At 43.4% G+C, this 13,424-nt stretch overlaps 1 protein-coding gene across 14 annotated transcripts in view; it reads right to left on the bottom strand.

Moving 5' to 3' along the window:
• LOC144804990 (V-type proton ATPase 116 kDa subunit a 4-like) overlaps nt 1–13,424 on the bottom strand; it is a 6,844,636-nt gene that overhangs the window by 6,578,041 nt on the left and 253,171 nt on the right. For 11 of the 14 annotated variants that reach the window (XM_078671938.1, XM_078672103.1, XM_078672267.1 and 8 more), the window contains one exon: nt 10,648–10,833. The exons of 1 other annotated variant lie outside the window; for it this stretch is intronic. In XM_078671938.1, the coding sequence (XP_078528064.1) occupies nt 10,648–10,767 (120 nt within the window). In that variant the 5' untranslated portion in view covers nt 10,768–10,833. The remainder of the gene's footprint in view (nt 1–10,647; nt 10,834–13,424) is intronic. 2 more of the 14 variants (XM_078671958.1, XM_078672050.1) reach the window with 1 other exon arrangement.

The following is a 13,424-nucleotide window of genomic DNA, read 5'->3' as shown; positions in this document are numbered from 1 at the left end:
GAAATGGATCCAAAAATGAAAGAAAAACTTTTGTTGGAACAAAGTGCAGCCTCGGGCCTCTTGCTCCTTGATGACCTTACTTTGATTGAGGCCACATTTCTTGCACAAGTTTGCACCACAGGCAGACAAAAAGGAACATCTGCTTGAGACAGGATCAGTGTGGCTTAAATCCTGAAATGTTTGTGGGGAGACATCTTTTCAAAAATACTGCAAAATATACTTTTTGAAAGTCCTGAACAGAGCACTTTGGATATCCATTAAAGTGTCTAGAAAAAAACTGGTGCCAGGTGCCTGTGGAGGAGATTCAAAACGAGTCTCATCGGCTTGTAGAAATAAACGTCAGAACACCTTAATTGTAATCCCGGACTATGCATACTAAACTGAGTAAGCTCTTCTACCTCAAACCTCTTACTAGTTTATGTGGAACAGATTAAGTAGCTAGGAAAAAAAGTCTATAAATGTATTCCACTGCCTGACAACCACCCATCTGTACCCATATGTTTCAAACTCTATCCTTCTGATCATCTTATTTGCACTCTCAGGGTTCAAAATACGAAAAATAAATAACTAAAGCATTACAGAGCGTTCACAAAGTGGCCAGATTAGTTTTATTAACACCCAAACACAGTAGTGCCACTTTACAGAGTTTGCCAGTGAAGCACTGCTTTTTGTTTTCTCCTCTTTCTTTGAACAGCATTGTTTTCCCTGGGTGATGAGGTGCACCATTCCTGGAGGTACTGCAATACCTGGTAGATGGGTGGAGTGGAAACCGATTCATGTGATCCTTATCCGCTTTTTTCCTTATTTTAGTTTATAAAATGCGTACCACGGCTCTGTGTTTAGAAATGTAGTCTTTTTAAACCATACTGCTCACGGTTCATAGGATATAAGCAATAGACCGTGATACTGGTCCCTCCAGGGATCTGTAGTGGTGCTTAAAGTTTCAGTAAAAACACTCTTGATTTCTGGATAATGAGTATAAAAGTGTTAAGGTAGCCATGTTGTTCTACTTACATTTCACATGCTTTACTTAACCTTGCATCCATATGAGGGTTTTAAATCCAGTCTCATTCGGAGCAGCAGGAGAGCGTAATGTCCCGCCACAATGCAGCAGCAGCACCTTCACTTTCACTGCAGGGTCTTTCAGTTCTAATATTACATTTTAAATATGTGGAATTGAATGTCAGTTACACAGCGGAATAGCGTGGGTTGGTTGCCAGCGCCAGGGCAAGTATTCTTCCACTTTTCGTTAAAAAATTTGCGCCTCTAAAAATGCCCCTAAGAATTTTACGCAAGCCGCCAGGGCAACTGCCTCTGTGCGCCCCCCACCCACCCCCTCACACTGCACCACACGTACATATCCAAATTGACTTTACCCTCAGAACAGGAAACTACACTAAGATATAGGTTAAATAAATTAGTACAGAGAATATAGTTTTTTAATACCACTTACATATGTTTTCGCATTGATAACCTTTCATACGATTGAGTGTCTAATGTGCTATTTTGCTAACTTCGAATTCCTATATTAATTTAAACCATCTGTCTTCTTGGCAACGATCTTTATAAGGCAGAATTTCACCAGCACTGTTTGCTCCTCCTTTCTTATCCGTCTCAGTGCAGTGCTGAATGAACAATGTGCTTCTGCATTTACCAAAGCAGGCCTTCTACCTTCTAGTTTGCAGCTGCTTACACCCTCACATAGTTTCTGTGACCTCAAAGCTAACATTTCATACCATCGTTGCATTGTGTGTATTAGTCAGACAGTATACAGTAGAGAGTGTGCATGCATAACACAGGATGTCCTTCTTATACGTAGACTCTGGTCAGTATGTAGGTCAAGGTTTAAACCTTTTTATATGTGTGACCTGTGATCAGTTCACAGTCAAGCAATATACACTTTCATAAATATCTCTTGTGGTCAGGGGACTGTTCGAGGACTGGATGTTTTGGTAGATGTAATGTGTTGCAAATGTGCAGATCTGTTACTGGAAAAGCTCATACACGTGGCCTGTGGTCAGTGCCAGTAAAGGAGTAAAACCTTTTTATTTGTGTGACTTATGCTCAATGTGTTGGTCTCAGATTGGACCTTTTCATATCTGTCACTTGTAGTCAGTCTGCAGGTCTCAGACTGGACCTATCATACATGTGACTTCAGGACCATGTGCAGTCCAAAGACTTGATCATTTCACATATGTGGCTTATAGTTTGCATGTAGGACAAACAATGGACGGTTTGATATACATGATTTATGGTCTGTGTGCAGGCCTAAGACTAGACCCTTCATGGCACATTCCCACCATAACCATGGCCTCAGTGCCTATTGTGAATGCTGCCGTCTTTGCTGTTCTCTGTTGATTTGGAATTTAGTGGAGTTTTTTGTTCTCTTGAGGAGAGTAGTCCTACTGGATAGTGGTTGGCATGATGGACCCGATTAACGTATTGCCCAGTGATTGACTATGTTGGAGGAGGTGGTGGCTAAATCCTCCTACTGGTGTCTGTGTTCACCACCCTCCCTGTCTGGCTTTGCTATTCCTTGCTCCATGCAGTTGTTTCTGAATTTGTAAAGGCTGTTTCCCAACTGCTGTGCAACTTCTGCTACTCTTAGAGCTGAGATTTTCATGAAAGTCTTATAGTCTGAATTCAGCAGCGTAATAGGACGGAATGTATGAAGCTCTGTGGTTATACTGAATAAGCAGCTACCTATGTTATGCCATCTATCAATGTAATAACTGCACTTTCACAATTGCTTTATTAACCTTCCTGGTTTCTCAAATTTGCTTCAAAATGCACGATTTTTCTTCTTTTTTAAAAAAATTTCTTTTTGGGGTTCGGGCTCGCTCGCTGCGCTCGCTCGCTACGGTGCTGTTTGCAAATCACTTTGCGCCTTACCACTTTCAAATGTCACCCACCGCCCCTGAGTGTAGATAGTTCCACTTGATCCTCAAGAAGTGTCCCGATCACTATAACCTTAGAGACACGAAACATGTTGATCATATGAGAGCAGGACATACACCACAGGACACATTACGGCCAGTTCTTTGCCCCTCTCTTACCTTTTATTTTAGGCAGTTTACCTTCGGAATAAATATTGTTTAGGACTAACTGACCTATTTTAATTCACTACTTTTTTACATCTACACACTCTAAGCCCTTCACCCCCACTGCACTCACAGACAGGAACAAAAGATCCCCGACAAAGAGCCCTGTTCCGGGTACCCGTCAGGTATTGCAGCGCCGACCTGACGAGGGGCAGGCTCAAATGATGAAGCATGACACCTAGCTTGCTGGGTGTGTGAGAGCCCTAGTTCCGACAAGGAGAAGTCCCTATCCTTCACTCACACATCAGTGGTTCACCAGTAACCCACCTGTCTTCATAGGCTCCAACTCTCATAGATAAGTACATTTTCACATAAGTACTTTGTACCACTTTTGCACAGAGCAACTTTGTACCTTAATTGTACACAGCACTTTACTAAGGACCATCTCCAAAGCAGGCCTTCTCCAAGAATTGACCCTTCGGCTTTGAGTAGGGTTCTGGCAGATACACGCACCTCAGCGGCCACAAATTTGGAGGGAGCTCTTTAGAGCTTCGGTAATTGTATCTCTCAGGCAGTGGGATACCTATCCCCGTCTCTCGCCAATAAGCGAGTTAGAATCGCCCCTTCAAAAACGTGGTATACTAGCATGCACAAGGAGATAAAAAATGTTGGAAAAAACTACAACGTAGCTGGTGTTTCACCTACTGCCCCTGGCCAAAATTATGCTGACGAAGGTCCAGAGAGTCTACTATGCTGCAATTAGGGAGGCCAAAAGCAGCTACTACACGGAACTGATCGCTATGTCCAATAACAATTCGAAGGAAATGTTCTCTATTGTGCAGAGATTTTTGAGCCCAGAAGCTGAGCGCAGTAATCTACCAGCCTTTGTGGCCTCGTGTGAAAGGCTGTCCTGCTTTTTTATTGACAAGATTCAGGCGATTCAGGACAACTTTGAGTCTTGCTCACCTAGCCAGGAAATAGTTTCCTATGGTAATGGTATAGGGTCCAATTTTCAGGTGTCCCCCCTGGTAGGGTTCTTTCCTAACAGCTGCTTGACTCTTTATCGATCTTGAAATCCTCGAAATTTGGTTCCCCCGCGGACCCCTGTCTAGAAAGATTCCTAGCAGCAGCGGCCGAGGTAGTTAATTCTGAAGTCAATACCATCCTAAACATGTCACTTCTGACCGCCACAGTTCCTCTTGAGTGGAAGCAGGCCAAACTGCTACCCCTAGTAAAAAAGTCCTCCCTTGACCCTAATACACCAGCTAGCTATCGACCTATATCTCTCCTCCGTCCGTGGCAAAGGTGTGCGAAAAAGTAGTCTATGAGCAGCTGGCTACCTTTGTGGAGACATCTGGAGCCCTCCACCCGGCTCAATCAGGATTTAGGGCAACGTATAGTACGGAGAGGGCCTTGGTCGAAATATCGGAGGTGATCAGAGAGTGACTGGATGCTGGCAGTAGAGTGGCCCTCATTTTGTTGGACCTCTCCTCTGCGTTCCATACAGTGCCTCACCAGCAATTACTCGCCCGTCTCTCAACCCTTGGCGTTTCTGGCCTAGCTTGGGGCTGGATTAAATGATTTCTGGAGGATTGAACTCAGCAGGGATGGATACCTCTGTTATCTTCGGCCCTCAGAAGTGTATCCATGGGCGTTCCACAGGGATCTGCTTGGAGTCCTCTCCTTTTTAATCTTTACGTCACGCCCCTGATCTAGTTAGCAGAATAACTGGGAGCAAAGATCATAGCTTATGCTGATGATATCCAGCTTCTTTTTACCTGGAAGGAAAACAACTTGTCCCTAGACCAAGCTAAAAACTGCCTCTTTGCCATTTTTAAATGGCTTCCACTTTTACAGCTCAAATGAAATGAAATGAGGACAAGTCAGAGATACTACTGTATGGCTCTTTCCCCCCACTTTTTATGTAATCAATCTGGCCTACTGAGTATCCCATGCCTAAATCTACCGGCAACCAAGTTAAGAATCTGGGGGTGTGGTTCAGCAAGGACCTTCGGTACCCCCCTCAGATAAAGAGACTTGCTGGGATGGGCTTTAGCATACTGAAATCTCTCAGAAAGTTTCTACCTTCGCTCCCCGGACTGGCAAAAGAGATGGTGACACGAGCCCTTATCCTGTCAAACATTGATTATGCCAATGCATTGCACATTGGCTTGCCGGGCTATCAGCTGAAAAAACTACAAACAATTCAAAATGCGGCTGCTAGAGTTTTGCTGGGCATTACCGGTAGATCTAGCATGAAACAACATCTTCGAGACCTACATTGGCTACCGGTGGCCAGCCGTGTTCAGTTCAAGGCTCTCATCCTCACCCATGGAGCGCTTCATGGTTCGGGCCGCCCTACCTCAGAAGACGTTTTAGTTTTTATGAGCCGAAGAGACAACTGCGCTCAGCTGCACAGCGCTTAGTGGTGGTTCTCCGATTTCGCCGGGCCCGCATGGGGGCCAGCTCCTTATCTTTTAAGGCTGCGGTAACCTGGAATGCAATCCCTTTTGAACTGCGCAACATCAGGATCTCAGACTATTCAAGAAAGACTATGCTGTTTGACTAGGCTGCGCTCTCCTCATTTGTTCCGCTTCTTGTTGGCTTCTGCGCTGGGACACTCCTGAGTAGCCGTGCGGGCTACAACAATCAATAACATAACATAAAGAGTAACCCCCCCCTCTGGCTACCTCAATGGGGAGCTTCTTTCTACCTCCCGACAGTTGGTATTCAGGGCTTTTTCTACCCATCTCCACTGGGCCAAATCATCTTCTATGTCAGGGGCCTGACCGGGAACTATGAAATCAGACACCAGATTTATTAAGCGACCCCTTTTGTTCGGTTCGGGTCTAGTTCGCGCTATATAAAACTCTGCAAAAAAAAAAAAAAAGCTCTTTATTTTCGAGATTGCACAGAGGTTCAATGGGTGGCAATGTTAAACGAGGTGTTCCTGCTTGCACCGACGCATCTCTTTGCAACCCCCCGGAGGACGAGTAAAACCAGCCTAACATCTGTCTGTTCTTCCAATTGCATAGGCATATTAAGGGAGGGTTTGATGGTGTCAAATTGTGCTGCCTTTTGCACTTAAAACAATATTACGGAGATCATTTCCAGCATATGATCTGAGGTTTATACAGATTTCTCCAGTAAAGACAAAATGGAACTTAATAATCTTTCGATACAGACAAAATATTCCGAAGGTTCACCATCCCTGTCATTACCCAGCTTCGGTTGTGATCAAAGTTGTGAACAAAGCAGGAATACACAATGAACATCATGAGCACTACAATATAAAAGAGGCAAAGAGAGATGCCTAGGAGAGGAGCTTACAATTGGAGCGTTCTTCTTACTAAGTCTACTCATTGAATAACCATCCATTTCAGCATGGTCGTGAGGGGCTCATCAGCCTCTTGTTTAAACTTCAATATCAATGTCTGGGAGTGTAAAATCTTCCCTTGGATTAGATTTTTCACAAACTGATGCCTCCTCCATCATCGCAGAGACATCCCTCCCGGCATCCTCACGGAATCCTCTGGCACACCCTAGCGCACCATCATCACTAGTTCCCTTGTCAGCGCCCCCCTCCTCCGTAGGGGCAACAGATACAACCACAGTCTTACAAATTGGTTTTTCCCTATTCAAGGAAATGATCTGCTGTCTCTGCTGGTTAAGGAGATGTTATGGACCCAACTTTGCATGCAAGGCAATATCTGATGCGGCGGGTGTACCAACAGGTGGGAGCTCTATTTTTAATTGGTTCAAGGGAATATGTTGTAAACTCTGCTGCCTCTGATGGATTGGATGGTTAACACATAAGCCAGGACCCAGATTTGCACATAGGGAGGTGTCAGGTGAGTGTCCACCTAAGCCATTCTCCATACCTAAATTTGTTTCAACCCTGGCCATTTCAGAGGACATTATATGGCTCCCCGCAGGACCACAAGAGTTTCCCCGTGCTTCCCCCGTAAACAGAGGGGAGGCTTTACTAAGTTGGCCTTGGAAAACAAACCTTCTTGACCCAATATTGCCTCCACAGGGGCAGTCCGGAAGGAAGCCAGTAGTGGTTGGGTGGGATTTACAACAAAGATGCTGTAGATGTCTGGTTCCACTATATGATCTCCTCAATTTACTTGTACGGCTTGGTGACGAGGTAAGTACACGATTGTTCAATGATTGTGTGCTTCAGTTTACAACCTGACCCCCGCCGGAAGGATTCACTGCTAGCTAGCTTGTTGCTTCTGCTACCTCTGTTTCTATAACAGAAAGCAGCAGCAGGAAGGCGAGGAACAGCGCAGTGCAGTGCTGTGCCCCACTACAGCACTCCCACAGCTTCTACATATGGTTCTTCTATCTGTTCCACAGGGGGTGGCGATGTTATCATCGATGGCCGGGCTCCCTGTGTCTCCCTCAAGGTCTCTTCAAATGCACCACCTCTGCTGCACAAATCGCCCGAAGCTGCTACTGCTGTAACTGTTGACCAGCAGTTGACCAGAAAGGGTGCCGCCTGGAGAAAGTCAGAAAGCAGCTGGGTCTAATGCTGGTGATAATACAGATCCCTATTATTTTGCCCTGCAGCAGCAGACCCCTATAGGGGATACAAGTGGCATCACTAAAGCGTCACTTACACAGCAGCTTCTCTCTGTTTTGCTCTTGCTTCTGTCCTGCACTGAAAATCTTGGCCGGTACAGCAACTAGAACAAGCATTTAAAATGCAATGGTCTCGGCATTGTTAAAGTTAGAGCTATTGGCATTGCTCAAGACATTATTTTTAATTATGTTTTTGTTTTTAAAACATAAATAAATTGCATTTCCATTTACAATGCCAATAGCTTAATCGCTCGCAAGGACGTCCCAGAGCACAGCGTGTGTTTGCACTGTGTCATAATTATGAATGAGTTGGAGTTTTGCACCCCACGAAATAGTCTGGAGGCGAATTTCGGCAGGTCAAACTAGACAATATTTACTATGGGGAAAAGCCCAGAAAATGCTGATTTGGTGTGGTAAGCACTAAAACCCACATGCTAGTCCCCATTTTCGCAGCAAAGCTTTCAATCAGTATTATTTATGGCATTCGATAAATAAGGATCTCCAATGTATCATTAATTATCAGGCATGATCAATAACCCATCACCAGCACCGGGTCAATAGTTGTAATCTAGGTCTAATGGTAAAATCAGTGACAGTGGTTGGGTTTGGTGGTCGTCAAACAGACCACCCACTCCTTGGTATGCGGAGCTACTAATGGGACTGGCTATCAGCAGGCCCTGTGATCACAAGATGCAAGGTCCTGAGGAAGGGCACTCCAATACCACACACAACAATGATAGTTTTGCTTGTTCCTTATCAGAAGAGTTTTCTCGAATTATAAAGTTGTGTGAATAAATCTTATCTGTATAGTCATGTACATTAATAGTTAAGTACTTGAGTCTGCGTACAAGTACTTGAGTCTGCGTACTTGTAGAAATTTAAGAAGGAATAAGTTCCATTGTTTGTTAGGAAAAATATATAAGACACTGCATTTCAAAGTAAATGGTGGACGTTCCACCCCACAAACTGTTTCTATAGAATTCAATTACAGCGTGGAATTTTGGCCACTTCATTGTGTATGTCCAACCAAATAAATATGGGAAACCCTACTTAGTTACAATACTAACAAGATCATTACATACTATTAAACACAAATAGGTTTCCAAAGGCCTGCGGAATCAAGAGCGATTTCCCAACAAAATTCACGTAATGTCCAAAACCAATGCGGCAGAAACCATTTGGAAATATTCAACTTTTTTTCAACTAAAAAAACGCTCATATTCAAACACAGGAAGGTAAAACGCTGCCTTTCAAATATGTCGACAACACGAAGTTAACCTTCTGTCTTCAAACACGCTGATGTCATGAAATGCTATACGGATGATGCAGCCGCGGAAACCTTTCAAGAGACTTAGAATTCCCCAAATGCACCTTTTAAAGTTCAGACCACAGACTGCGGAGCCCTGTTTGATGGAAAAGACAAGGACTTCTCCTCCTCCCCGCCCCGAATCAATAAACAAACTGGCGTCTGGTTTCCTGAAAACAACAATCTAGGAAGCAGCCTTCCTGAGGGATAAAAGCGCTTCAGGAGTCAGAGGCCAGTATGAAACGTTACCATGAAGTGAAAAAAATGTTTTCTGGACTGCTCCGCGACATTGCATTTAAATTACATTTATAGCCAGCTTACTGATTCTAACGGTGAGTTACAAGGATGGTAACGCAGGAGCTTCTCGCGCACCAGCGTGGTGTATTGGAAGGAATTAATGTTGGCTAAATGTACTCGGGTAGGAAGGGCAAAGCGACGAAAACAAGAAAAGCGAAGCAGAGTCTGCTCACGCTGCCTGCACACGCCAGTCGGCCCTCTGATTGGTTAATAAGGTACACCAATCAGAGAGCTGACTTGAGCGTGCAGGCAGCGTGATGAGGGGCGTGCTCTCTCCCGATGATGTCAGGGAGAGAAAGAACAGCAAAAACACACCCCTCTATCCCAAAAATATGGGGCTTGAATGGAGTGACGCCCCTCTCCTCCAATGGCTGGCCTCCGTTTAGGAAGCCAGCCAATGGAGAAGACGGGCGGGTTCAAGCCCCCCATACTGTAAACATAAAATCTCGGCTGCGCGACACTGCTGTGCAGTGTACGCTAGGCCGAGACCTAAAAACGGGCGCACTCGCCTGCTGTGGCCACGCTCACCTTTACTCCTTTGCTCCTTACACCAGTGATGCCCCCACGCTGCAGGAATGGGATGCGCTGTGTCAGTGGAGCCGCCCTCTTTGCCTCCCGTGTATAACAGCCCCCAGTGTGGAGGACGGACCGGTGGGCGAGGCGGCTGGTTAGGAGCCCGAGAGGTGTCAGGAGCATGCAAGCCTGCGGTGTCAGTGGCGTCCTTCTCACTCACTCGCTCGTCTGCAAAGCGCAGCGGCAGCTGTGGGCGGTCGGCGTCAAACAGCGGACTGGATCAGCGGTCAATCACGAGACAGACTAATCTATGCCTACCTTGAGACAATGTCAATCACCTCAGCTCATTAGAAGAGACTTGATCCCTTTTAGTAGAAGAGACATCTGGGTAGCTGAAGATAGCCATCTTCCACATTTACAAAATGCTACAAAATCCCTGTCGCACGGCTTGTCAAGTACTATTGGCTTGCAGCAAGAACCTAATATAGGAAACACTACGATAAAAACGTAAACACAAAAACCAACAAAGCTCTGGTAGAAAATCTTTGATTAGTTTTCTGTAAAACTTTCAAGCACAGGAAGTTGGAGGAAATTTGTGAAGAAAATTAGATTGGGAGAGTTTCAGGGAGGTAGAAGTTCAAAACATAGAAATCTATTTGTTTGGATGAGTATATTAACTATAAAAATATTTCGCAATAATGTGTTCCCTTCAGGTTACAATAGGAGTTGCTAATAAGGTTCTTAACATTGGATTTTAAACAGAATGCAAATGGCATCATCATTTGTACCCTACTATTAAAAGTAGCGATCTGAAGCCTAATGCCAAACCATTACCACTTAGTACCTCACCCCTTGTCACTCCTCACCATACCTCTCAAAACAAAAACAAACTTATTTCCTTACATCTCTGAACTGCACAAGCCCCAGTTCTCCGAGTTCTGCAATGCAGCCAAACTCTGCATCCTCCGGCATAAGTAGCTGCACCATGCACATCTCCTCACTACGAAACATTGATGCCATCATACACAGATGAGGAAGGTGATGGTGGGAAGTAAAAGCAAATGTAGTTCAGACTTCTATACTTCTCTGCTGAAAAGGAAAACACAAAAAAGAGACTGTTACATCTGTGTTCTTTGACAGATCATGCATCCCTCGTTACCCTTTAACCATAAAAGGGAACATGCCATAAAAAGAATGCTTAATGTACAACAAAGATGTATTAGCAAATTCAAATGTATGAGCAATAAACCATCTGCATCAAATGCTGGTCCAAACAACAAAAAGTGACGCAACACCAATTTTGCATTCCGTAACATTCAAGGCAATTCTAGTACTCACCCTCCTACACAACTCGTTGTATCGACACATTAAAACAGCAGATAGGGGGCAATATGCCTCACAGAAATAATCCGTGCTGCACTTTTGCCAAAAGCCACACCCTTTCATGAAATTGCTTTCAGGAAGTAATGCTTATAAAGTGTGTGCCAAGAACTCCAAGTTGCTTCTCTAGCAATGTCTGTAGTAAGGTCTTTGAAGATCAAAGACGTTGCCTTACCTCTGGATGCATCAGAATAAATGTGAGAAGAGCATAAACCCCACATATTGTCGGATTTGGATTGGCAGAGGACACTCCACCTAATCATAACGGCTGTTTGGTGTCTGGTGAGACGTGTTACAAGCATTTGCTAACAAGGTCTAAATCATCTTGTATTTACTAGGTAAAACTTCAGAATTATTGTGCCATTTAAACCATGAAGTGTTTCCTTAGTTTAAGAAGCGCAGGGTCTGGTTTGAAACAGCACTGTTCCATGTTTTTGCATCAAACGAAATTCAGTTCGTACTTTCAGTATGAAAGACTGTAAAGTCCGAAGGCTGTCTTATCCCCGTGAAAAACAGTTTGAAGAATATTAATTAACGTTTCTGGCAGTGGGGATAGTCATCGTAAATATCCTATTTCCAGTTCGTAAACCTGGGTCACTCATGCGATAGGCTCAGATTGCATAAGTATGACATAGGCCAAAAGCAGGTTTGCAATATGAGAGCATGTGGAAGAAACACGCCAGGAGACGGTTGCGAAGTTAATAGTCCTTAAAAAACGTCTCACCACGGAAAACACATCTGCTTCAAGCTTTCTCTACTTCTTGCTCCTTCTGAATTGTGCATTTTGTAATTATGCATCCCGAGCATGCTGCAAGAGATTCTAGAATAACATTAGATATGTGTTCTAGTTGATGAAAATACAACACACCTTCCTCCAATACAGTTAACAACGAGAACTTACAAAAAACACAAGTCGATACATATCTTTAGGTAAAAAATAAATACATACAAAATTTAAGATATAGAAAAACTAATGCAAGTTGAGCTAAAACGCAGACTATATAAAGTTCTATAAATGTTTTCTGTTCACCATCCTTTTGCACCTCCTCCTCATTTATTTATTCTCATATTGTTTTTGATCTTGTCTAATTAAAAACGATTTTTTCTTTCAATATCTTGTCTCTCGCTCACGGCACACACACCAGACCTAACCCAACACCTCTAAACCACAACCACGCTATTCAAGCTCCAAACTCTGGAATCTTCGGTTTTGAATGATCAAAAATTTCACTACCTTCCTTGATCTGAAAAATTAAGAATATCCTGCTTTGAACACAACATTTTCAATCTTTATAATGTCACCAACTTCAATTAGATGCTTTTGACTGTTCTCTTTCAGCAAATCACCTATACATTTTCATCTTTCCATTTCTCATATGCTATCAAATCATCAATGTCTGCATACTCTCCCCCTCTCTGTTTATATATACCAGACTGAGCTAAGTATTCGGTTTTCTTCTTCCAAATGTCATCGAATGTTTTCACTTTAGCAGTCAACTTCTCTGTCTAATCTTGTTCATTCGCTCTACCTATTTGCAGGGAATCTTTCAATACAATCTTCACCCACTCAATAATGCCAATGGCTTCGGAGGCTATTAAGAGCATTTCTTTAGTTCCATGCCCATTTGTGTAGTCATTTTTCATTTCTCTAAAAACAAGGAGAACCCATCAGTCAATAAGATATAAGATAACCTTTCCCTGCAAAACCCCTTATTCAAAATGTAACGACCTTCTGGTTTCACTACAGTTGGATACATATCTGAGGACAGTTAGAATACACGCCTAATAATGAAATAAGATATCGTTAACTATTTGCACCAGAAAACTGCCCCTTGATGTCTAACGTGACATTTTCTCAAAGCTTGGTTGGTAACCTCCAATGATGAGCGGTTCTTCTCTGGGTTTGTATACTTAGTCACAAAGAGCAAATTTCAGGCAAATATCGACTGCTCTGTCTGTCTGTATGTCTAAATAAGGCTACGAGTAAATGCACCTTAGCCTTTCTTTTATATTACAAATTCGTATATGTCATTGATGTGCCAATTCAATAAAACGTTCCCTCAACATTGACGGTGGTATCAGCCTGGTCCCTCAAAAAAACAACCTCTGTCACAAAATCCGCTGCAAAATGGCCTGCCTTTGAACTTAAAAGGCTCCTATCGTTCTATCCATGTTTTAAATTTCTCAATATATATTCAGAAAAACCTTATCCTTTAATAACTTGCTGCTTCCATTCTTCCTCATTTATTACTCCTTCAATCACTGCAACAATCCACCTGCACATTCAATTAGCAACAGAA

Source organism: Lissotriton helveticus, chromosome 1_1, assembly GCF_964261635.1.
Source record: "Lissotriton helveticus chromosome 1_1, aLisHel1.1, whole genome shotgun sequence".
NCBI lineage: Eukaryota > Metazoa > Chordata > Amphibia > Caudata > Salamandridae > Lissotriton > Lissotriton helveticus.
Note: the sequence above shows the minus strand (reverse complement) of the source record. Positions and strands in the feature narration are given on the sequence as shown.